Source organism: Aythya ferina, assembly GCF_964211825.1.
Source record: "Aythya ferina genome assembly, chromosome: 1".
NCBI lineage: Eukaryota > Metazoa > Chordata > Aves > Anseriformes > Anatidae > Aythya > Aythya ferina.
Window position 1 is genome coordinate 90,125,319 of NC_140296.1, and position 26,958 is coordinate 90,152,276.

General features: G+C 36.0%; 1 protein-coding gene across 9 annotated transcripts in view; it reads right to left on the minus strand.

Annotated features, from left to right (window-relative positions):
* Nucleotides 1–26,958, minus strand: part of CASK (calcium/calmodulin dependent serine protein kinase) — a 214,501-nt gene that overhangs the window by 63,164 nt on the left and 124,379 nt on the right. For 6 of the 9 annotated variants that reach the window (XM_084505700.1, XM_084505704.1, XM_084505702.1 and 3 more), the window contains exons 7-11: nt 17,280–17,455; nt 14,921–15,043; nt 12,480–12,563; nt 9,414–9,513; nt 4,143–4,160 (exon numbers count right to left, since the gene is read on the minus strand). In XM_084505700.1, coding sequence (XP_084361826.1) covers nt 4,143–4,160; nt 9,414–9,513; nt 12,480–12,563; nt 14,921–15,043; nt 17,280–17,455 — 501 coding nt within the window. Of the gene's footprint in view, nt 1–4,142; nt 4,161–9,413; nt 9,514–12,479; nt 12,564–14,920; nt 15,044–17,279; nt 17,456–23,585; nt 23,748–26,958 lie in introns of those variants that run through there. The other 3 variants (XM_084505705.1, XM_084505701.1, XM_084505707.1) reach the window with 2 other exon arrangements.

The window sequence follows — 26,958 nt, forward strand, 5'->3', positions numbered from 1 at the left end:
CTTGAAAAGAAAAAATATCTTGAAAATACTATTCTAAGAAATACCCTTGATATTCTAGAATAGAAATGTCTCCACCACAAAACACCCCGTAAGTTTTTTTGTTTTTTTGTTTTTTTTTTGGAAGCTCAAAAAACAGGGCAGGTAGAACTCACTTCCTGTATTATGCAACAGGCAGCAGGGAGAATTAAATTACTAGCTTCCTTTCATGTAGCACTGATACGTGATAGTGTATGACTGAAACAGGGTTTACGTAAAAATACTTAGATCTTGCTGCTAAACACAGAGACTGCCTGGCAAACACATTCTGAGAGATAAAAAAAAAAGGAAATCTTATTTTTGTTTAATATTGACAACTACGCATGTACTTTTAAGCCTTGATCAGTTGTAAACCCTCCTCTGAGCAATGTAAATTTGTGAAAGGAAGCCTGACCTTGTTTAAGTATAAAACTATAAAATGGTGACCTTTTAGCAAGTCTCCTGCAATTAGTATTCTAGAAAATGACTCTGCAGAACACACATTAATAGCCATTATAATAATAGTACACTTTCATTAAAGTGACACTATCAAGATCCCAACCCCCTGGATATGTAGAACTGTATTGTATTATGTTAATTTCCCCACACCAACCACTAATTTTAATCCTGCTCATTCTCATAAACTGTCTTAATTTGTAACAATTCTGCAGCTATTCTACCTGTTATTCTACAGGTAAGTAACTATGCCTTAGAGCTTTTACAGTGGCATTTAAATAACTAACCAAAGATTAGCTGCTATTTGTAGTTTCCCTACATACCACAAATCTGTCCTTATGCCAGTCAATCTACACACACCACAAGCTGCTTTTGCCTACTTCACCTCTTGGCTGTCTTCTTGTGTGCAGCCATTGGAGATGCAGTTAAAGAACAATCCTGGGTCTCAAAGCACAGGCATTTTAGAAGGCTGGATTTATATTTCATTTTGTTTATGAAGAAGTCAGAAGCTAGCACATATAGCAAGGACAGCAAAAAAAAACCATCAGGAACTGTTAGATTTTAGAAAGACTGGATGAAGGCACTGGATACAATCTCATAAAAAAAAAACATCAAGTTTATAATCTTTTGCACAATCAAGTTCAGTTCTTTTCATAAAAAATGGTCTTATAAATATTGTGAGATTCTGACAGAGTACATCTGGTGAAGAGATGGTGAGATTATTTTTATCAGCTCCGCAACGAGAGTTTCAAGTTTCGTGGATTTTTTTTAAATTTTGTTTTTAACATATGACAAGTCATTCAAGGATTCTTTGGCCTTGCATTAAGAATCCAGCGACCTTTAAGCTACCTATTTAGTGATAACTGTATAAATCCATGACTCCATTAGTTTTGTTTTGTTGGCATCTTATTAAAAAAAACCCACAAAACCACAAGCCATAAATGTTAAACAGAGTAGGCTGAGTAGGAAATTAAACACTGCATCAAAAATGCTGTGGAAATGATGGGGTGTATGTCTGCTGAGATTTTCAAATCATGTTCAGTTATACATTAAAAACTGTCCATGTCAGCCACACATGAGTACCTAGGCTCAATATCAGCATAATTATAAATTTCTCTGTCCATGTTACATGGAAGATCAGATTTGCCTTAGTAGCAGTGGACAAGAGTTAACAGTATATAAAAAAGAATCCCTCTATTGCCACTTTCTGTAAAGAAAATACAAAACATACACTGTTTTCATTAAAGGCAAGCAAAGAATCTTTTACAGACACAGGACCTTTCCACTACTTGTGGGGATGTAACTTTGAAGCTTAACAGAAAGCCAACTGAGGCTCACATGATCTTCCTCGCTTTAAACCACATCTGTGTGAATCACTGAAGCTGAGAGGCCTCTAACCTCACATGGTAATTTGTTGCTCGTTGCAGTGCACTCATTCCACAGCAACTGTCTCTGTAAGGACAGATGACAGCTGAAGCATGCATATATATATATATATATGGCTATAACTTAAAATAAGGTAGGAGATGCGTGTTCCACATATATATGTAACAGTGTAATTACAACTAAAGACAGGCAAGGACTCTCTCCTCTCATTTCAGCTTTATAGTGTTTACTGACTTCTTGCTTCCTGTTCTGAAACCAAACAGCCAAGTTTAGGTATGCTCTACATTTACAAAGACTCTCCTGCATGCATATAATTCTGTCAATGTTTCTGGGAAACAATCAAGACGGTAATAGTATATATATAGATGTACATACACACATATATATATATATATATTTTAAAAAAAGCATGAAAAGTAAAGGGAGAGAACTGGAAAGATGGAGGTTTATGGAGACTACAGTGAAACTGCAGAAAGAAGGCATGTGATGGAAGAATATGGTAGGGAGGTGTGATGGAACAATATGGTAAAGAAACTGGGATAAATTAAAGGGAGCAACACCTCTGGAATACACAGAAGGAAAGAAAAGCATGTAATAGTTGGAGAAGAAAAGCAGAAGTAACAGGTGCACAAGAAAAAACAGGGAAAAAGGCAACCCCCCCAAAAAACAACAACAACAAAAGCTCCTAAACACAAGCAGGAATGCTGAGAAGAGTAGTATATATGAAACAGGAGAGAAAGAGAGAGAGAATGAGCAAGAAAAAGAGAGGAAGGAAAACAAGGAAGAGGAAAGAGAAAGGAAGAACCTTGTGCTTGATTTTGAAGCTAACCATTGTTTTATGCTGTACACACAGGGGCACTATGAGTTCACATCTCTAGCTTTCTCCATACTTGGGACCTTTACACAAAGTTCACCAGCTCCTTTTCTTAGCTATCTCTCACCCTAAAACTAGGCACAAATATGACAGAAGACAAACCAGGGTGGAGGTAATGAAACATGTAGTGAGAAGGTATTGCTTTTCAGAAGAGACCCACACCTCACAAGTTGCATGTTCACATGCAAACAACCAAAGAACTATTTTAATAAATGAGTGCCCTTCACTACTACTGCCTTCAATACTTTCTTTCGCATTGCAGAAATAAATGGAAGCCCTCTCCTGAGCACTAAGTGGGCACAGCCTTTTATTCAGTAAATTTACTGAAGAAAGCATATTCCAAAAAAAAAAAAATCAGTGGCTGAGGCTTTATACAACATTTTCTTTTTTACTACAAGTGCATACAAATAATCCTGTTATAAAACTTTTATATAGAAATCCACTGAGTTCTCATTCTTAAATTACTGGACACGCATTCTGAGAAGGGGAAGTAGGAGGAAAAGGAACAACCTCTGCAACCTCTGAGATCAAAATAATCAAACAAACAAAAATCCATGATTTTCTTCAGAAATGGGGTCATATCTTCCTGCCCTGACTTAGGACGGAAGAAGTATTAGTTTACAGATCTTAAAATGGTACAGGAAGAGAAACACTTTCTATAGTTTGTATTTTGCGATGCTGAATTTGTTTGTTTTCAAATGCTTGTGGTTTGTATTACAAGGTCTAGAATCTTATACCTGCTCTTCTGTCTAGCATAGTCTACAGGTTTAGAAGTGCTTGTGCTTTCAGTCTCTTATGAAGTGTGCAGCTAACTTGTGGCAGAAATCTCCACCCTCCACCTCATTAATATTCCTTCATTAAGGGGACACAGACTGTATAGTTATTTAAATCAGCTGTATGCATATACACAATGTATATGCATAAATCACATACCATGTCAACACAGAATAATCAAGAAAGTTCATGCAAGGTTATCTCAAGAAAATATATGATTAATACTACAGTATATGCTTAGTGTTCAGGAGAAAAAAAGTTGTTAGTCCATGAAAACAGTAATTTTGGAATTAAAGTGCAAAACAAAACAGTTTTATCCCATATTAATTTAATGAAAATGTAATCTTATTTCAGTTGTGTTGCAAATACTGAAAACAAACAAACAAAAAAGGTAATTTTAATACTGCCTCTAACCTTGAACATTCAGAATTCTCTGGAAATCATATTATTTCTGGTTAACTGTACTTTGAAAGTTATAGATAGATTTAATCAAAAACATACAGGGTATTTTTTCTTGATTAGGCAGTATTAAAACTGAAAACAGTAAAGTGAAGAGAAAAAAGCTGATTTTTAAACATGCAAAGACACATACTATAGCTGAGTGATATGCCTTAAAGGAAAACAAAGGGATACCTACTTTCTGCTGCTAGAAGTCCTAGTAGGAAGGCAGCATTTGGACAAACAACAAACAGTATGAAGATTTCAGAACAAGCGATTTATAAAGCTGCAACCTAGCATACTACTTGAGCCAAAAATAGTATGAACAAAGAAATTGACAATACCCCCCCCCTCCGATTTTTTTTTATTTTAATATGGTTTCTACATCTGAAGCAAATGGGACTTGTGGAGGAGGATGGGAGGAAAACAAGCACTTGGCATTGGGAAAGTAGCACATCTATGCAGTGTTAGGCACCTAAAATAACATTTTTTTCCAACATCAGTACACAGTTTCAAAATATTCAGAGAAAACATGATTTAAAGTAAGAGTACTGTAACAGGTGAACTGGAAAACTATTACGATATACTGTAAATAAAGTGTAACATCACATTAATTGCTTTATACACTTATATTCACTAATTAGAATTTAACAATTCAATTATATTGAATTTTTAAAAAACAAGTTTCAGTGATTAAATTATGGAAACTACTTAGAAATACAACCATTTATTACTGATTTTAATTCATGGTGACTTTCTGTATTGGTACTTAAAAATCTTTGTACCTAAACACACCATAATAAAGATAAATAGCTGAAAAAACATAAAAATAATGGGAAGCTGGAAACACTCAGACTTATGGTCTGAAAACTGACAGTCAGTCATACTTGTACAACTAGGGATTAATGACAGTAAATTATAAGGTGTATACAACTTACTGCCCTTTTTCCATACACTCATACTTTAAACTGTTACACAAGATCCTTTGCAAATATGCAGAAAATCAGTGGTAATTTTTGCTTAACAGTATTTCTTTTTCTTCCTCATGTAGATGAGACTGACAGCTTTTAAGTTCTGGGCTTATTTGACTCATGTTTCATGGAATCTAAATTCCACACAATTCCACACATGGAATCTAAATTCCACACAATTTCACTGCTAGTGAATTAAACTATTGGCCATGTGTTTGTTGCGTGATCCCACTGTGAAAGCCTATCAGAGTGAGCTTTTAAAATTTTATTACTTTCAAATTTGAAAATCAAGAACTCACATTGTTCAAGTTGTCTCATTTGACGGGACAAAAGAGTCCAAAAAGAAAAAAGAGCATGACAAATTTATGCAAAGCACCAATTAGACAAAGTATCAAGATGCATTTATAAAAATGCCACATGAAACTTTTACCTTGTAGTTTGAAGAAACAAGCTAAAAAACTATTGTAGACCTTAAAATGCCTGCTTCTTACGCCAGAAAAAAGCACTGCCTCTATGCTCATCACATTACACATTTACCACAGAGCTCAGAGAGCAAATAAATGTTCAGGAAGTACTGCAACAGTGCTATTTGGTAGCCTAGGCTAAATAAGTACATCTGGTCAGTATATCTAACATATAATATGCTGCTCTACTTTCTATGTGGTTAAACTGAAACAAAGCATTATAAAATACTTTACAAGAACTTCGTAAGTTATTCTGAAACTGTTCATCACATATCAGCATACAAACACCACAAACCAAGCTATACAAGCATGCATTATAGAGGAAAGTTCTTTAACTAAAAGGTAAGATCTGCTTTAATCTAAAAATCAGTTATTCAGTTTTCCAAAGACAAGGGATCTTGTCTTTGAACTCCTAAAGCAACTCAGTAGATGTGAAAATATGGCTAAAAAAAAGGATTCTGAAATACAAAGTTGTAAAAGGAATTCTTCATTTTATGGGCTTTGCTGACTTGTTGGCTTAAAAACCTAGATGTCCTGAATCGACTTAAACTCCGGAGTAAACTAAATGGCCTTCCTGAATTCAACTTCCCAAGCAAAATTTTCACACAATTTCACAGTTTTTCCTTGGTCTGGCACAGAATGCGTGACTGAAGAAGGAAAAATCAGAAAAATGCAACGTTTTTATGCTGATGATACTCATTCTTCAGCCAGAGGCATTGTTACCAAAACACTTGAAAATTATACATCTGGTCTCTTCTGCCATGGGACAAATGGTTATCATATGACATAAACAAAGGAAAACCTCTATCTTGATCTAATGTGCAACCAAATGATAGGAGGACCTAGAAGGGTGGGAGGGAACAGGAGGGGGAAGGTCAGCAAAGAGCAAACTGAATATGAATTTCTCTTTTCCCTCATTAGTTTCATGGTCTACTTTAAACTCTCTACTGAAGCAATTTTTTTCATGTGCCATATTCAGCTTTTAGAGCTGCTAATTGATTACTTCTGCTTTATATTTGTTTCAGAATATTAAAAATATCTAAAACATTTATTAGCTTGGGAAACTAGCATTTTACAATGTCATGAAGACAGGTGGCCTAACAGTCAAATGTTTTAACTTCTAGCAAAAAACATTTTCAAGACACTTGCAATATGAGCTGTTTAGCATATTTACTGGAGAAGTTACTGAACACAGAGTATCAGCAGTCAAGTAATATTTTAGTTTAATTATTTTTTATTATTATTTGAAATTATTTAATTATTAAATATTTACCTAATTTTTCAAAGCATTTTTAAAACTTTTATTAGTCTCTCAAAATTCTGCAAGATTGAATTCTGCTAGGTTGCCAGCAGAGCGCTAGCAGGATTAAGTCACTCAGAGGACAATAGCTGATGAAAGAGGGAATAGATAACCAAGAACAAATACATAATAATAAATAGCTGCAGGAATCAAGAAGTTTTAACACAGTCTGTAGCCAAGAAAGGAAAATGTATGCAAAAAAAAATCTGTTTGATTTTAAATTTAATTTATCTGTGTCTACTCATATCTAATTTATTTATGAAATTTGCTGATCCACATTGGAAAGCACTCTAATCAGAATATCCTCTGCAATTATGCATGTCAAAAAGTCATCTGACTTGCTGTCTATAGTGCTTTGGTATCACAGGCTATTGCTGTGGGAATAATATAGGGAAACGCTCAAAGCATCCAATAATCCCAGGTTTGTGACACTGAGGGAGAACACCTCTAGCCTAATCTGGAAAACAAAACTGAAATTTTCTGTTTCTGTGTTTAGAAAGACCTGGAGGACAGGATACACAATTTGCATAATTTAATAAGCATTTACATTTCTGCATCTTTATCTTAGTAGGAGCTAAACATTTGGCCATTCATTTGGGCAATGACAAATCATTTAATTTTAATGGTATGCTTCATGAAATTTTATGGGAGGATTAAATAGACAGCTACATTTAAAATATTAAATGTTCTTCACTAGCCTTTATGATCTGAAGTAACATCGTAAGTTGTTAGAAAGGAAACTTAGATTACCTGAAGACAGTCAAGTTTCCACGGACATTCAAGGGGTTTATGTCTAATTTCTGTAAACTAGTTCAGTTTAGAAACATCTCAAGAGCCTGTCTCTGCAAGTCAGAAACATCTGAAAACATAATCGGTGCAATTCTGAAGAGGAAACGACACAGATTTCCATATCTAGCAATTTCAGAAGCTGGAAGTCGCAGTATCTTTTCTTGGAAGGCTCAGTGTTTATCCTCAGATATTAAATATTTTATCAGCTAGTGTAGTCAGTAAGGGAAAACACCATGAAAAGTACTCACTAAAAATGGTTTCCTGATCACTGTGATCTCCCATCAGTAAGATCGACAATGTTATTTTAGAGAATTATAAAGCTTTTCTAAGAAATCCAAGCTATTGTTTCAGTTATTTCAGAGGTAAACACAGTGCAATAATGGACCTAGCACAGATATTCTGTAGAATTTTTATATGTACTGGATTCACGTGTTCTGTGAGCAGAAAAAAATAGACCATGTACCCTTGCTGTACACTGATGCCTGCAATTACATCACTTCATGAGGAAGACACATGTCCTGTTGATGTGAGACTGAAACTGGAAAGAGGAACGGCAGTTTTTAGACTAGGAAAGTTACCACTGCCAATCATGTCCGTGGCCTATTCATTTTATTGAAATGAAGGAAGTAGCTGGAAACAAAAATTAAAGCACTGAAAAGTAACTCTGGGTGAAGTCAAATCAACTTATTTTCTTTAAAACTATATACAGTTACATCAATTATGCCAAAGCTGGCTGCCAGAAGTTAAGCTATGAGGCTGTAATTACCCATTTGCAGTTAATGATCTGAGATCCCCTTCATTTCAATGGAATTTATGAGAAGTGAGCATCTTTAAGCACTAAGCAGTCTTTGTATTTAAGTACTCAAACTTGAATTTCAAGAAATAAAATTTCAGAATTTCAACAAAAATATCCCTGAATTTGTATATTAATGACATTGAAATAATTCATGAAGATGACTTGCTCATATGAAAGAAGAGAAAAGCAATACTTAACATTTGCAGCCAGCAAGTAATATTCTCACTTAGAGAATACATTAGCACACAGTAGTTCAGCACATGTAATTGAGTTCTGAAATAATCTTCTAGTAAAGAAAGCTTTATAGTTACAAGCATTCTTAGCTCAAATATTCTGCCAGTACTATTTAGTTGTTTAGAAAAATAAAAGAGACTTTTATTAGCCTTAGATTTTCTTACAAATTCATTTAATCCTTATTTTAGAACAGTTAGGCCAACGCATGCTTTTGGATTGCAGATTTTGAAAGTAACATTATATGAAAATTAAGATACATATTATGACAGGACTGTTTTAATCAAGGGACTACCAAGTGATTTAAATACCCGACTATGGGCTGAGGACAAAAGTACTGCTGGAAGCAATGTTACAGTCCTGCCCAAGGCCCAGCTACATGCCCATAGAACAATATGTGTTGTCCCTCTTCTCTTGAAGATTCAGGGATCTGGCTTATAATGCCAGAAATACTGCCCAGCCCGCTTTAAAGAGGAGACCACTTAGTCATACTGTTCTCCAACACTGTCAAGAGTCTCTACTGTCAAGAGTCTCTGGTATACAGTGGTTTCTTTTTGTAAATAACTATTACTAGTGTATGAGAACCTTGCTTCTGCCTAAGAATTCAGGACAAAAATTCAATATGCTTTTACACTGAAGGAATGTAAAGAGATATATGAGGTTATGGTGCTATTGGTAATTAAATACATATACATAAAAATTCAGACGATTTCTGTAGAATCTTAAAGCTCTGTAGAAATGTTCTCTTGACTCCTGTCACTAATACCATTATGACTGAAATATATGTATGGTTCACATTTAAAGGGTAACTTACTATGCAAGTTTATGAGATCATGAGAAACTAATAAATACTTGGAACTCTAGTCAGTACAGAATTAAGACAGATAGACTGCAGTAAATATACTTTCTGCTAAAATACCTGAGGAGGTAGGATCTTCAGAGAAGTCTGGCAGCTCTTCAGGGGGGTCACCATAGAAGGAATTGAATTTGTGGCTTGACACTGCTGCTAGTACTGCCCCCTGAATAAAAACACCCACAAAGTCTAAATTACACAAAAAAGGTTAATGAAACATTTCCAGACACCCTCAGTCACTCAACCTGTCAAGCTTTCTTGTGTGTACACCTTTTTGGTGAAGAGTAAGTAAATTTCATAATCTTCACCTGCTTTAATATTATCAGTAATCATACATAACAAAAGAGCTGGTCATAAACTAATGAACAGTAACTACATGCTCCGTGAGGGGATTCATGAAAGAAGTTCTTTAAGGGAAAGCACTATAAAATCCTCTTTGATAAAAAGTAACTCAGAACTCAGTCTCTCAATGTTAAATGATATAGAAAAAAGAATAGTCATCCATTATGGAAGGTCAAATTTAAATAAGTTTCCAACGATGCTAACCAACCAAATAAAATGCTTGAAGAATGAAAATATTTTGCTCAGATTATGTGTTAATTTGTACAAGTGAAATCAAAATTGTAAATTGAAATAATTACCATTTAATTTACTGAGGCAGGTGCTAAACCATGTCAATATGTAATGGACATGTCTATGCAATGGACAGGGTTTATCTGAAAGTAATATGATACTTAGACTATAAATGAACTGCTTTAACACAAGGAGAAACCCTTGGACTCTGGAAAACATGAAAGAATTTGGCAAAGGTACTTAAAAATCTTCACAAATCCTAGTTTATCTACATAAAGCCAAATTCAGGATAGGTTGAGGTATGAAACTTACATAAAGTTAGCAAATAATGGTAGAATTTTCTTCCCCCAAACAGATACATACTTTCTATAATAAAACGTTTTGAAGTAACAGAATTTGTCCAAGTTTATTTATGGGGTGACAGACAGGAAAAATCTTTTTAGATACATTTCTGAGCACTGTGATTGGCAGGACATTTCTGCTAAAAGCAACAGGTACTTTGCAAGTTTCCACTAAGTGCACCAGGTAACTTGGGCAGAAATTTTAAATACGCCTAACAATTAGAGAGTAGTCATGAATAAAACAGAAATCTTAATGCCCAGAGAAGTTTCAACTGTTGTCTGCAAATCCAATATGTTTTACAGTTTTATCTCCAAACATTAGACAGCACGTAATGTAACTCTATGGAGCTAATGTCCAATTATATTGTAACTTCAAATTTGCATCAGGTTTTATAAAAATCTTTAATTTTATGTTAACTTCTGAAGTAGAATGTTCGGTAGAAAGAAGATAAAAGGAGCATACAAACTCAAGAAGAAGACAATCGTCCTAGATAGGACAGCTAAAAAAGGAACAAATCATTTTTTTTCCTACAGTTCAACAAATTCCAGACTCTAATATATTTATTATGTTAAAAACATCAAGCAGAAGTACATAGCTATTACCCTAATTTGTTAGGGATGAAAAAAAAACATGGTGCAGAGGCTACAATAAAAGGTTGGGGTGATGGAAGGTGGGATGGGATCTCTAGTAGACTCCCCAAGTAAGCACAGGTTATGTGGTGTGCTGTTATAAATGATAAGAAAAATTCTAAATTTCTGTCAGAAATTTTTAAAAGATTCAGTTGTTAGGATTAGTATTAGTATCTTAATTAACATTCTATTATATCCTTTGCTTTAGAGAGGAAACAGCATTTTTTTCCAACAGGGAAAAAGACTTCATGAAAAAATAAAGGTTTTAGATAAAGTAATAATCATGAGGCATAGATATCCACAGTACAAAGTAAACTAAATAACTACTGTATTTATCTTTTCCTCTTACCTGGACTGGATGGATTAGCAAGTTTAAAATCTAGTCTTTAAGACCAAGCAATACATTCTTATTTGACAAATTCTCATGATCTGACCCTGACAGCATCAGTATATTTGACATCCATGAGATATCTATACGATATAATAATAATCTCAGGCTGCCTAAATGAGTGTTACATGGGAAATTACAAAGCTAGAAAATGGTCATCTGCTCTAACATATATTTACTTGTACAAGTAAAGTACAGTTTATCCACTCAAGTTTTTAATGGCTTATATATGCAAACTGGATAACACAATTTCAAGAAACATTCTGCAGAACAGTGCTTTGGTAGCACTTGTAGAACAAATGGCAGAAAAGAAACTGCACGTATAGATGCTCTCTAGGGAATAAACATACTGGCTTCCCCCAGAAGAAATCTGGGAAAGACCTGAGATTGTGTCTACAGCAGGAAAACAGATCATATTCTAAAAGGTACTAGCTAACATTTTAATGAAAGTGACATACAAACCACCTAAGAGAAAGGGCTATCATAAACTACAGCAACTGTTGCATCCTAATCATCACTTGCTTTTGCAGCTATCTTCAACTTTAGCAAAGCAGCAACTCAATATCTATTTATATAGTTCTGTGTTTTATTACAAATTCTAAAATAGCTCACAAGTTGTAATACTGCATGTTTCTGTTAAAGTTTTACCAACCTTTCAGAGTATTTAAAATGTTTCTGTTAGCCTTTCCAAGACAGGACTAGTTTACTGTTTTGAAGGAAAATCATGTTGTTTTGGGCTAAAATGTTAACATTCTTTCCAATCTGTCTGAGAAATAATGTTGTGTATAGGGGATTTACTGAAGAAGACATCTTTGCTATCTTTGAAGAAAAGTAGTTAACATTACTATGTTTCTTTTACCATAAACTTAACAGAATAATAACGGAACCCACTATTCACTCCCCTCCAGTAATTCATGTTATGGAGAATTACTGAATTAGTGTGAGGAGAAGACCTCATGCACACCTTGGTTGATACCAGACAATTTGCACTGGAATTTAGTTTGAAAAGAATGAACTAGGAAGGGATGAACATCCCTAATAAGACATCGTTGTGATGGAACATTGTAGATCAGTTTCAACTTTGTTTTTTTACTGCCGACTTTACAGTACAGATTTCTTTTGGTGCTTTTAAAATTAATAAAATATCACTTGAAATTCAAATTATGTAACTATGCTGTTTTAACACTACATTCATTTTACCTTTAGTTTTCGTCTTGCATTGAATTTTCTCAATTGTTCTACTGTTTCTGGAAGATGAATCTTGTATGCATAGCGATCTCTCTCCTTAAAACAAAAACCAAAACAGAACAAAACAAGGATTAAATACAAGATCTTAATATTATCTTGACATTAACATACTAGGCAAGAAACTCATCAGCTACTAAGTATCATAAGAAGAATGAAGTTTTGGTGCAAACTAAGGTAAACTTTAAGGAACTGATAGGGATTAAAGTATTTTGAAAGAATCCTTAACTTGGGGCCAGGGATATTTTTGCTTCGTAATTTTGTTTCCCACTTTGTAGTGAGATCCTAGCCTTATTTTTTACTCTTATGTTGTAAAAGTTAGTCTGTGGCTAGCATTGAACTTGGAAGCTGTCAAGCACAAAGCTGGAGCACACAAATCCTGGCGAAGCAACATGTACAAGCACTCTCCTAAGGAGTTCCTGATACTTGGGTTAAATTTGGGATATGGGGTGTCTGCACAACAGAGCAGGAAATGCCAGCTTGATGGCTGCTGACATAAGGTGCTACCTTTCATGAAGAATTCACCACTGTAGATGCAGACCAAGAAGGTGCCAATAAATAGCATGCAATGGGAAGAGAACTTGAAGCAACTGAGTACTCTCTTCCCTTGCCCCAAACCATCACAGAGGCTATATAAACTTATTAATTTAATGTAAATGTTTATCATATGAACCTCTTGAATCAGAGTGAAATCACTGGCAGAAGTATTACAATCTCTGTATGGTGCCAGATGCCTCTATCCCATATTGTATGTGATTGCTATCTATAAAATGGTTAGAAGAAAATTCTGAGTCAACAGGAAAGACAGTTCATCTTTGGCAAAAGTAAGAGACAACTGATTGACAGAAAGCCATCCTAAGCTTGGAAGAAAGACTTTCTTAAAGTAAATCTTCTCTCTTCTTGTCTTTCAACAAATAAGGGCAAGACCAGCAAGAGACCACAGACAATAAATATGTAATATAAGCAGAATCCGCACATTTACATTACAGAATGAACTTTAAAAAAAAAAGCCTAAGTAGGTTAGTTTCTCAAACAATATAGATGGCATTTTCTTCTGCTTAAATAACCCTCATCAGAACTCTTGCTTTGTCATCTAAATGACACAACATGAGAAAAAGTCAAATTACAGGCAAAGACAGGTCACCTGTGTTTACCACAGACTCAATTACCGGAGTGCGATCATTTAGGATTCCCAAATGTGGTGTACATTCCTAAGCTCTATGAAACATTTGATTCAGTATGCATGCCCCTGATGAACAGACAGAACTTTAGCCCCTTTTGTGTGGAGAGGTTCAAACCTGCAGTTCCCAGTATTCAGAAGAGTGCCATAACTATTATTGCTAACAGGTGCACAGTCCTGCCCTCTTTTTATAAACTAGAATATTCTGTAATTAGGACTGCAAGAGTCAGAGCCAGAAAGAAAGCAGAGAAGTGAAAGAATGACTCCATTCACTGGTAGTTAGACCACTTAGTTGGAGGGAGAAGAACATACCAGCCTGTACATGTCATTTTTGTGTGTGTGTGTGTGGTCAACACTTGTCTTAGGTAAAACGGTCCAGGAGCGGACACCAGAATCCCACCCTTTCCACTTGAGTGCCCTATTTAAGTTAATGATAATATGACTATACCCTGGGCCCACATTACAGAAAATAAATAGAGGATAAAAATGAAAAATAATTAATTAATCAGTTTCAGCCAAAGAAAATACAATGCTCTTAACCAGCACTTTTCAAATGTGCAACACACCCATCCTTTTCCAACTCCAATGTTCAGAACAACTTATTAGCGGGACTGCTGAAAGCCAGGTGTATATTCTCCTGCTCCTATTGTTAATCTGCATTGTCCAGCAACTACTCTTCCACTGGCTCAAATTGGTTTGTAAATTCCGCCACCACCGAAAAACAATTTGATTACCAGATGCCATGTAATTTTATGTAGTTACAGCAGCCTTTGAACAACCCACCACTACGGAGTTACTTCACTCTAGTGAGACATTTTGGAAATCTAAGGTAAGAAAGCAATATACTGCATTGCTATATGCTGCAATAATAAGAAAGAGATTTGGATAGGACTGAGCTAAGAAGAGATCAGAAATTACTCCTCTGGAATTTGAGAACCACAGAAAGACACAAGAATACCTTCTTAAAGCTTATTTCTACGTAGTCCTACTCCCTACACTCTGATGTTGTCCAAGATTCTTAAGCGAGTTTGCTCTTGCTGCTAAACAAGGGTTCAAGCTTGGAAATAACCAAAAACTCAAGCTCTAGTCTCACAAAACATTTAAAATATATTATTACACATTTTATAAAATGTCATGTGTAATTTAAAAGATTAAACAAACATGTATTTTTGTCCCTTGAAGAGAAAACTGATATGTAAACAAGTGGTTTTACTACCTTTAACCAGGGATGATTCAGTGCTTCATATACTGTTATCCTTTCTGCTGGATCCAGCATAAGCATGCGGCGTACCAGATCTTTGGCACTTTCAGAAATATGGCTCCACTGCCTAGGATTCATCTGATTACAAGCAAGAAAAAAAATAATATTAGTGATAAGAAGCTGTTATTTATGGAAGGTAAATAACAGAGACTTAAGAGTGGCTGGTACTTGTAAACACTATCTTAATAAATGTGAAAAGAAGTTTTCACACTTTTTAGTAACTCACAAAACTGAACATTAGTTGCTTTTGAAATGGCATAAAAATTTGAATACTCTGAAAGTTGCATCACATAAAAGCATCACATATCCATGGCATTAAAGAATCACAGTATAATTCTCTACCTATGATACATTTTGTTCAGATAAAAGTGACCACTAGAAAAAAAAAAGTGACATTTTGTTCAGATAAAAGTGACCACTAGAAAAAAAACAAAACCACACACACAAAAAAGTAATTAGGATTTGTCTGACAGTTAACTATGCATATGATAAACACAGAAATTAAACCTACTCCTGAAATTGATATAAGGAATGGGATGACAATCTATTTCTATCAACCTACAAGTTAAAGCCACTGATGCTGAGTATGAAGGGAGACATTTAATGCCTGTTGCAAACTTCCCTGGTCCTATCCCACAGACATCATGGACAATGTCTCTTCGCAATAAATTCCTTTCAACCTAACAACATTTAAGCATCTTCAGCCATGAAGACAGGAAAGCATACTGAGATGTGATCAACAATCTGAGCAATTGTGGATTTCTGTGCACTTAGAGCAGAACTTTATATTTATGAAACAAGAAATATGACTTCGAACATATTTTCATATTGTGCATATACAGGTTTGTGTTCAACTATTGAAGAGGGTGGGTACCCAATAAAAACATACTAAAACAGGAAATTCTTACCATTGCAAAGGATTCTATCCTTATGCTATTTCTAGGACTTTCTTTGATTTATGAAGAAATTAAGTTTTATTTGGATGGCACATTGCTAGTTTTATTAAAAGGAATTTCAAAATTATAACTTGTCTTTTTAAAACATTTCTATCTGTTCATTTAAAAAAGTCAATTTTACTTAAAACCAGTCTGTGACAAAAAAAAAAAAAACACAAAAACAACAAATATTGCTTTAAATTGGAGCACTCTGGAACATTACCTGGCGATGAAATCCACATTTATAGTTGCCATTTGTCTTTTTCATGTCTAATAAAATGAAGGTAATTGCAAATGTGTAGCATGACTGTTTTGAAATCCTTATACTGTTTTCACTGAATAGGCACATTACAGGAAACAGGAATAGAAAAGGAACTGAGAAGACACAATGTGCTGGCCACGATTTTTTTTTTAAACAAAGAAAAATTAACTTGTAAGCATCCAAAGGGTTTTAGCTGTTTGATGGACATAAAGAAATCTTCCATAGAGTAAAACTGGAATGTCTGCCTGTCTATGAAATCAAAAAACTTGTGTCACGAAGAGATCTTTCTGTATCCAGGTACACAACATTTAAATAAATGTCCTCTTGACCAAGTGCAATGCCACAGCTGTCACTTCCATTTTAGTTCATATAAAAAAACACAACACAAACCAAAACAAAACAGAAAACAAACAAACAAAAGCCTTCATAAAACCTATTACAGGCTATCAGGCAGATAGAGACTGCCTGACTATCCACCCATTCTCTGCTAATACACAGAGCACGTATGGCTTTTGATGCAAAGAGAGCACAATTATGTGTTCTTAGACAAAACAGCAAAAACAGTGAAGTTTTACATTTTTCTCCATAAGGGATCTAGGATGACTACACTGTGAAACATGGTTATTTTGCATGCACACCGATTTGCTTTCAGTTGCAAGTGGCTCCTTTTGAATAATCAGTTGCAATTTATGGTACTTTACTAAAAAGAAAAATGTCTAACTACATATCTACAATAACAGGCATTTTGTTTTAAATCAAGGCAATACGATGATCAGTATGATTTTTTAAAAAATTTGGTTAAAAAATATAAATGATCTATAAAGTGAAGGTCACATACAGTATGTTATACTTCACGGCTGAAGGTATAATTAGGAGTTAACTGTTGGCACTCATTATTTCATCTGTGTAAATATTTCTGTATTTTTATTAGTAGCATTGATACAGAACACAGTACAAACAAGACATACTGGAGAGAAACCTCTCTCTCCCTGTGTAACATAGGCAGCCTTCTATTAGCTTCAAATTTAAGTCAGGCTAAATGCAAAAATCAACTTCCAGAAATTTTACAAGTGGAGTTCATCTCACTGGAAAAGGACTCAGGCATACTGCCATTTACCTTGTATTTTCCTTTAATAATGCCTTCAAATAATCTTTCCTTGGTTCCATAAAAAGGCAAACAACCGCTTAGCAGGATAAAAAGGATCACACCACAACCCCAAACATCTACAGGCTTCCCATAAGGTTCCCTTTTCACCACTTCTGGGGCCATAAAATGAGGTGTTCCTACACGTCCTAAATGGAAATAGAAACAAAACAGAGTCAAAGTGATGTGTGTCAAACATGTAAATAAAGAAGAATATCACTGCATTAAACTAAAACAGTATTACAAAGTTTTCTTCATAGATCAAACTTTTATTCCTTTTTTTTCCTTAAATATTTATTAAACACATCCAGTGAGACAAATCACTACGTTCTATTTTGCTTGATTTATACTTTTACAAATTGAGTAATATTCTACCCTAACCCCACAAAATGTGAAACAACATTTATATAAAAGCACTAAGATTCCCCAGTGGAACATGGCACATAGATGTAAAAATACCAATTTGGACAACCTTGGAAACAGGGATTACTTATTCAGAGAGCACATACAAAGATACAGAAGAATTCTAACCCACACCTCTTACTTGAAAAAGCTGCTATGCAAGGGCATAATCTGCTCTGTTGATCTGCCCAAACCTTAGCCAGTCTGCTGAAATTGCCAGCAAGACTGCAAAATGCTAGCAAATGTGTTATTTACTTATTTGCTGCTAACAGCATCTTCCTGCAGATAAAAAGATAATGCTGATGTGTTCTACCTAGTGCTTTCAAAGATCATCACACAGTAATGGTACTCTACTGATTTTATGTTGGAGAGAATGTACACACACAGAAATGAAACATATTTAGTATCAACTAAGCTTCTGGGTGGATAAACTGATTAGAATGACTTCATTCAATTGCTATGTAACACATTAAGCCAAATAAAAGCAACAACCATTTTATCTCTATATATAAATGTTTCCCAAGCATTCTAAAGATGCTTGTTTTCACTGAAAAGCACTTGCAAAGGTACAAGAGTTACATTTTGAATGATCAGGGCATCACTGATGGTTAATGAACAATGAAGTCTTTGGATAACACTTGTTTCACCAAGCACCAAGAGAAGAAAAAAAAATCACAACTAGCAAATTGTTACTGCTTGTATCACTTTCATAAGTTAATTCTTGCTTACAGATAGGAGTTTCAGGAGTTCAGAGTTTCCATTCAAGGCCACTGTGCTGGCTAGGAGAGTTTACAACGTGTTAGCACATCATTTATTCTACTGAGTTTTGTCTTGTAGCAGATTCTTTCTTGACTAGCCTGTCCTGCATGCCATCTGAATGTGATTTAGTTAAGTCACAGCACTGGTAACAAACACCTGGGAGGCTATCTCGCACTAGCTTACTCAGTAATGATCAATCTTCATTTATACCACCTAATGCAGCAATATGACCTCACTATGCTATTTAAACTAGTCCCCATTCTTTTTTTGCATCTATGAGGATTAAGAAGTTGACAGAAAGATGGTAGCTTTTCCAGAGTACTGTTCTTAAGGAGAAACAACACCACTGGCAAACTTCATCTGGTTTTGTGTTAAACCTTTTCCATTTCAGTTTATGAGGTTTTCACTCTATCAAATAAATGTTAGGAATATGCATGTGACAAAGGCATTTTTCCTTGCCACTAAGCTAGGCTGGCAACTATAAAGTCTATGCAGTGTAGGCTGACATGATAGTGAGGGAATAGTTCCCACGCAGGGGGAGTAAAATATTGAGATGCTGTAGTCCAGCTTATCCCTCACATCGCTGGGGAAAGAGGAGGGATATTTACTGTGGACAAAGATGTATGGACTTGGGGAAAGCTAAATAATTCTTTTTTTGTTGGTTATACACAATTTATACACCTATGCCCCATTTTTCAGCCTAACTGATAAACCTCAAAGGCAATTCTCTAAGCTCACAAGAATGAGGGGAAGAATTAACTCCCTTGATAACCCGAAGTCTCTCTCTTTTGGATACCTGGGGTCAGGGAGGGGAATGAAAAGGCAAGGTACACATATCCAGTATGCATACGAAATTGCTGTGAACTATTTTTTTTTTTTCCATGTGCCTGTAAATATCTTATCTATAATGATTTCCCAAGATTTTTCCCTAAGGTGCCATCATTGGTGACAGCAAAAGTGTCAGTATTTCCACCTCTGTATCAAGCACTGCATATACATAAAAAGCAACAGCTGCCTGTTCAAAGTACAGGCATATTGCTAAACCTGCTCATGTGACATTAGTGGTATGCATACCACAGTGTGAAAATTTTTGATATAGTAGACATCATGCAAGACCACAAGGCAGCCTGGCTTACCCAAGTCTTGTTTATTTCAGTGGTAAACTTCCTGGCATCTGGGTGTAGACATACCCATTTGCAGTTTTGGAGCAGGTGTAACCTTTCTTACACATTCAAACAAAAACCAACAAAACACCCCAAAATATTAGTGGTAATAAAGCTCTTGCCCGAATCTTTTTTTTTTTTTTTTTTTTATCCATATGAATGGAAAAATATATTCTGAAGATTCTGCCTTGCTATAGGACTTTCTAATTGCTGTTGTGAATCCAGGAAGTCAAGAGAAAAGTGGTTATTCAAAAGAAAACAGCAAGACAAGATATCACAAGGACAAACAGAGCTATTTGAAAGAGGCATTAAGCTTCAGGGAGAAACAGTTGTCTGGATCAAGTAGATAATGAAACCAAGCAACCTAAATACTAAGTGATACCGAAGTTGATTTAATGTGTGTTTACAGTAATTACATGCCACCACTCTCAGCTTGGGACCTTGTGTTATTAGGAAATAAGCACTGCAGAGGTGAACATATTAAAAAAATTACTATGTATTGTCAGAGAAGTGGACCTAATTTTGTGGTTTCTTTTTTTTTGCCAGCATACTTGTGTCTGCTGGGCATTCATACTACAGGCCTACAGACAGAAGGCCTACCAAGAGTACATCTTGTTCTGAGGAAAACGAGTCCTTGGCAAAGAGTTACTGGTCCTCCTACATTTTCTCCTGTGTTGTAAAATAGCATATTTAACAGCAACACATGCTATGTAAGCAATATAACAGCATTACTGGGTGCAGGTGCTGAGGTTCTGTCAATGGGGGCTGTAGGGGTGGCCTCTGTGAGAAGCAGCAGGAGCTGGCCCATGCTGCACATGGCCTGTAGGAGCTGGCTCCAAGATGGGCTCACTGCTGGCTGAAGTTGAGGCAGTCAGCCAAGCTGGTGGTGCCTCTGGGAAAGCATATTTAAGGGCAAAATGCAGCACAGCAGTGTGAGGAGTGGGGGAAAATGTGTGAGGAACAGCCCTGGAGACACCGAGGTCAGAGAGGCTGAAGGTGCTCCAGACACTAGAGCAGAGGTTCAACCCCTGCAGCTCCTGCAGGAGATCATAGTGGAGCAGATACCCACCCTGCAGCCTGTGGAGGACCCACAGAGGAGCAGGCTTATCCTGAAGGACTGAAGCTAGAGCTGGGGAAAAGTGTGTGGAGAAAGGAGCAGCAGAGGGGAACCGCTATGGACTGACCCCAGTCCCCGCTGCTGCTCAGGGTGGGGTGTCAGGAGCCTGGGAAGGAGAAGGAGGGAGGTGATTTAATTTTTGTCTTTCCCGTTGCCCCTACCTATTTGAATTGGCAATAAATTAAACTGATTTTCTCCCAGTCAAGTCTGTTTTGCCTGTGATGGTAACTGGTAAGCAGTCTGCCATTCTGTATTTTCTGTCCTTGTCCTGATGAGAAGGAAGAGTTATGTGTGTATGTATGAGTGACCAGTGGGAGTCTGGCCCTTAGCCAAGGGCAACCACGTGGCTGTGCTGGTGTTGATGTACAGAATACTGATGAAATGGGGCAAAATAAGATGATTTTTTTAACAAGAATCGAAGTTGCAGCTTGCTCCTTTCAATCTTTTAATTTCTGGTTTTCATATATTGAGCATCACCGTACCTGAATTAATCACAGGCTGTATAAAATAAGTAATCTACAGTGTCAAGAGTGTATGAGAAGTAATTTTTTTTCCTTTTTCTCTTAAGCAAATAACGTTTCAAGTTAAAATGACTTTGCAGAAATCAATAAGCAAGAAAAATCCTTCATTATTCATGTTTACTTGAAAATATATGCAGAACAGAATACTTGCTTGAAATGGAGCATTAATCAGCTTCCCTAAAGTTTGAAAGCAGTGTCCTGATATTAGACAACATTTTTTAGATTTCCTTTCCTCCCTCTATTTCTCTTCTGGACTATAGCACTAGGAAATACAAAAATACTTACCTAACTACTGAATATGAACAAGGTGCAAACACAGCTTGCAACAGTACACTTAACAAAATTGCAGACAAAACACAACATGCATTTTTATGCTGCACCCTTCCAATATTCATTATCAACAGCCTTCACCATATTACAATATTTTTCCACATATTATTTCTAACAGAACAAGAAAAACACAACGGCTTCTTGAGATTTATTTCCTAATTTCTATCGGATATTGGAAAAATTATAACCTTGTTATCTCAGGCTTCCTATTTTGCTTTATCTTGGGGCCATTCAGTGTTATGTCACCAGCACGTGAGGCTGCACATTATTTAGAACACATGAGCTCTTAAAGACAAACTCTGGGAGAAGCTTAAGTTAAGAGACCATCCCAAATCTTCTTTCTCCTGTCTTGGAAGTTAAAGAACTTGGATCACAGGTAGAAAAACTGGATCTTTGTTGCCCTTGTTCAAAACCAGAATACCATAAAAATCCACATTAATGAAGTGCTTGATGTTAAGCAGAAGGACTAGACTGGCAAGGTAATAGGTAAAATTTTACGCAGCTGTGTAAGAACCCAACAGACTGCTGCTGTAACTATTTTTAAAATGATGCTACTTAACAGCATGCTGAAAAATCAGTACTACTAAATATTAATACTCACTTCAAATTTAAGATGAGAACTACATAAACGCAAATGAAATGAGACAAAAGGCCAGGCTAATCTAATAAAATATAGTCATATACTACTGCTAGATTATAAGTAGTGAAAATAATCACAAAATGATTTGGTTTTGCAGCCTTTCTAATGCAGATTACAAGATCCTGATAATTTAGTCATGTGGGCAGACCACAGTTACGTCTCTATGAAAGAGCAAGCCCAGAATGAGCAGAAACTTGACTGGTTGAGATCTGAAATGTCCAGTCAAGCAGAAGAAAAATGCATACATATGTGTGTGTGTGTTTGTATATATATATATACACAAAGATGTTTGAAACACTATTAAAAAAGCTAATTTCTGGGGCAGCTGTCATCTCCATGACAACTAGCTACTACACTGGGGTCAGCAAAAGAGGAAATGATGACTTTGAGGTTATTCTAGAAACTTATCTGAGCAAGGAGTACTGCACTTAGCTCAGCAAAATGAATGGAGTATGAACTCACATAGATATTATTTTTCCTGTGTTGCAACTACAAGATCTGTAAGGTGACTGTCAGTAACAGCATAAACTAAATCTACAGACAACAAAGGTTGTAAAATCATGGATACTCAATGCTCTTTAGGCCAGCTATCACTCTTGCTGATAATTACCAAGCAGAAAATTTGCACTCTATATATATACAGTGTAAAACTTTAATATTGTTCAAAACAGTTTGAGTGTTTTAAAATATTTCAGAAACTTTTGCATTTTCTTTGGTGTTTTTGCAACACCTTTGCATTTTTTTGGAGGTGGAGTGAGACAGAACAGCAAGCAAAGGCATTTTCCCTTTAAAAGGTATCTTCTGCCTGCCACAGGTCTTTTTTTCTTCTAGATACAAGAGCACTCATAAGACACATTCTAATGACTGCCCTTGCAAAATAACATCACTATATTTGCATAAATATTGCATGCATGCACACACACATGATTTTCAGTTGTATGTGAGAAGAAACCTTTCAAAAGACTGGAAATCGATTTGCTCCCTGTCTGCTTCTAAGTTCTCCTTAAGAGTTCTAGAATAGCATTAACTGAAAATCATTACATGAAGATGCATCAGTGGCACCTGTTCAATGTGATACTTGCCCCCATCCAATTCTTTGCAAATGCATGTTGCAAAGTGTATGCTGTCTCAGGAAGTGCTTAATGCCTGAATGGTCACAGACATCGGACATCTTAGTTCTACAGACAAGCTTTCTGACCTGTCAGTTTTGAGGCATATTAGTAGTGTGGAAACTTATAAAATTGCTAATTTTGCTGATCTTTTTTTCTGTGGATAAACAGAGCTTCAGTCTTCAGATGTTGTCAATCTGATACCATTTACAAGCACTAAAGATAAATTTTGACTTACCTTTGATAATTTAGTTTCTATGACTCTTTCCATATTATTCCAGACAATAGGGCTATGCTTTCCACAAGAAGAAGAGTATATAGAGAGACCCAATCAGATTTTGTCATCCCTAAGGCAGGGGATTGATGACCAAGATATCAGAAGGAGAGTCTTTCAACAGCAGTAGTATCTGAACGATGTATTAGGAAACAACTGGAACAAATAATTTTTAGGAAAAAAATGTGAGGTACTAATAAACATCACCATCTGACCTCTCACAATAGTGTAATATGAAATATGTTCTTAAATTAAGAAGTTTCTAAAAGAGTGGGATGTCCAGAATAATGTGGAAGGAATTGAAGAATCACACACATCAGATAAATCGTACTTTATAACTTTTAATTCCTTTCCACATTACTCCAGACAATAGAGATGTTTAAAGCAGATGTAGGGAGAAGATGAGTGGATTAAAAAAAACAAACAGGGAATTCAGCCTCAGCACAGAAGATTGTCTGAAGAAAATCTATTTTAAAAGATGTGTCAGTAGACAACTGGACACCTGAATATTAGTGTTGAGAAATGAATACACAAAGATTACACGGCAGCCAGAAAAATTATAATAATTGGTTCACTGGCCTTTTCAGCCATAATACTATGATGTGGGAAGTAAACCTGAGCTGACTTTTAAACACATTAGCCTCCTGTAAGTCCTCTCAAATCAACCTAGATGTGAAGTGGAATTTCTGACACAGTAAACCACAGCTGTATCCTTTAAATAAAACATAATCTATTGAAGACAAAGATTTGAAGCATCTCAATCGTTTTTGTTTTCAAAAAATAAAATAAAATCAAACATAGTGAAATGGTGTTATTGTTTTGCAGAGGAACGAAACACTTCCACTTAAGTGAAAGAAGAATACTAGTGCAGGACCTCAGTTTACAAACATTTTACCTGTCCTTGGGAAAAAAAATTAAGATTTACTGTATAATTCAGACACTGATGATGAGATGGAAAAAAAAAAAAAGCTAGATAGCATAAAAAAAAATCCAAAAATACAATTTTAAACTGGTGTATAGAAAACCACCAAGAAGATTATTTTACATGAATGGGAACAAAACAAAAATAAAGAACTTAAAAGAGATTTTCTCCCAAATTTCATGGTCTTATTTGCAGGGAAATTTATGGTAATGCCTTCCTTTGCTATTTTTGTAGTAGCTTTTGTAGTAGAAGGCCAGGTGACAAAGAACCAAGAACACTTGGTATTTGTGTGCTCTAAGATTTATGTGCTTAAGAACATACTAGATGTTTTCCATCTATGTGGTTTTGTTAGGATCACTGAAGATACTACGTGATTCTGAAGGAACTTAGGGGAGCTAACTTATAGTACATAAAAATCAAAACTGGACTGGATTAGCAGCAACATTTTGCTGCTAATAGAAAAAAGTAAAAATAGGTCAACTGTCCATCAATAAACAAGACTTAACAGCTAGTTCAGAACCTCATACCATTTAGGTCTAAGCAGTTACATTATTTTCTGCTAGGTGAAGCTGGGAGAAAATTAAGTGCAGGAAATAGCACTTGCGGATTCAATGGCTTTTGTTTCACAGCATGGCTGAGGCTTGCAGGGACCCCTGGAGGCCACCTGCCCAAGCAGGGCCACCCAGAGCAGGCTGCCCAGGGCTGTGCCCAGGTGGCTTTTGGAGGTCCCCAAGGAGGAGCCCCCACAGCTCTCTGGGCAGCCTGTGCCAGGGCTCCTCACCCGCACAGCACAGAAGTGCTGCCTGCTGCTCAGGGGGAGCCTCCTGGGCTCCACTTTGTGCCCACTGCCTCTTGTCCTGGCACTGGGCACCACTGAAGCTTCTTCTGACTCTTATCCCACATACTAGCTACAAATCCTGAGAATAAGCATAAATGCTATTTGCTGTCTGCCAAACCTGATGACACATTTATTGAAGCTGGCACCGGGGAGGGTCAGGCTGGGTGTCAGGAAAAGGTTCTGCACCCAGAGGATGGTTGGGCACTGGGACAGGCTCCCCAGGGATGTGGTCACAGCACCGAGCTGCTGGAGTTCAAGGAGCGTTTGGACAAGGCTCTCAGACACATGGTCTGCTTTTTGGGTGGTCCTGTATGAAGCCAGGAGTTGGACTCAGTGATCATTGTGAGCCCTTTTCATCTCAGGATATTTTATGATTCTATGATCATTTCAGAAAGCATTGTGACGACTCATACCATTTTCTGAAAGCAAAATTGCCCATGCAAGAAGACAGAGATCGTAATACAAGACTGCTCTACTAACTCACTGACCTCTCAGGTTCCACTACTCCCATTGCATCATCACCATGCAAACACGGACTGCTTCCTGTCTACAGCCTGTCTCACAGAAGAGTTTCAGTTACAAATTAGGATGTTCCATCTTAAGATACCTACATGAATGCTCCAAATGAATACACATTAGCATTATTTTCTAAATCTGGTCATAAGAACTGCAAGTAAAAGAGGCCTTCAGAGACTGATAGTTCATGAAAACAGTTTCCTGTAACTCATAATTCTTATTCATTGTACTGTAGCTTATAGGCAAATATAGTGGAATAAAAAGTATTTCCTTACATTTTTCCCTTTTGGTCTTATGGAAAATGAGTTACAGCTATGTTCATTTTTTTTTTTGAGTAGTTGCTTAACAGAAATTAACTTTATTAAAAATAAAACTCCACCGGGTTGTTAGTTATTCATCTATCATGTTCCTAAAATCTATTCTAAGCATCTTCACTAGTGACTTATAGTATGATGTCATCTTGTTATCATGAGAAACTTGATTTTTCACTTATGTCAAAAGACTGGGACCAGTTTATTTTCAATATAAGCTGGAACTAGCTGTATTACAAAAATCCCCATTTTTTTTTTTTTTTTCCCTCAAAATTTAGGCACACCGAAAGAAAGCCGTGTTTTGTTAAGTTCAAAAAATAATGCCACAGTGATAAATAAAGCAAAGCTGTTCCTAGACAGTAGGCTTAGCAGAAACTGAGGGAGCAAATTCCATCCTATTTGTGTTTTCCTGGGCAACACACAATCTGGGCCTGTCAGGCACAGATGTATCAATATAAAAAGGTAAGCAAAATGGCACAAATGCATGAAAGAAAAAAGTTTAAACACTGGTAACTGCTAAATGTTTTAGATACAGCAGCTCCTATTTTAGAAGAAAAATATTACCACAGAATAGAGTGACCAGCACGGATACTAAAGAGCTTTTGCTAATGGCTGAGTTTTGTATGCAAGAATAAGGGAAGAGTCCTATCAGGTGAACATCACTACTGTTACATTACTTTTATCAGGGACATGCTTTTTCTAAGGGAAAGCTATCTATTTTTCTGGCTTAGAATATAAAGCAACATACAA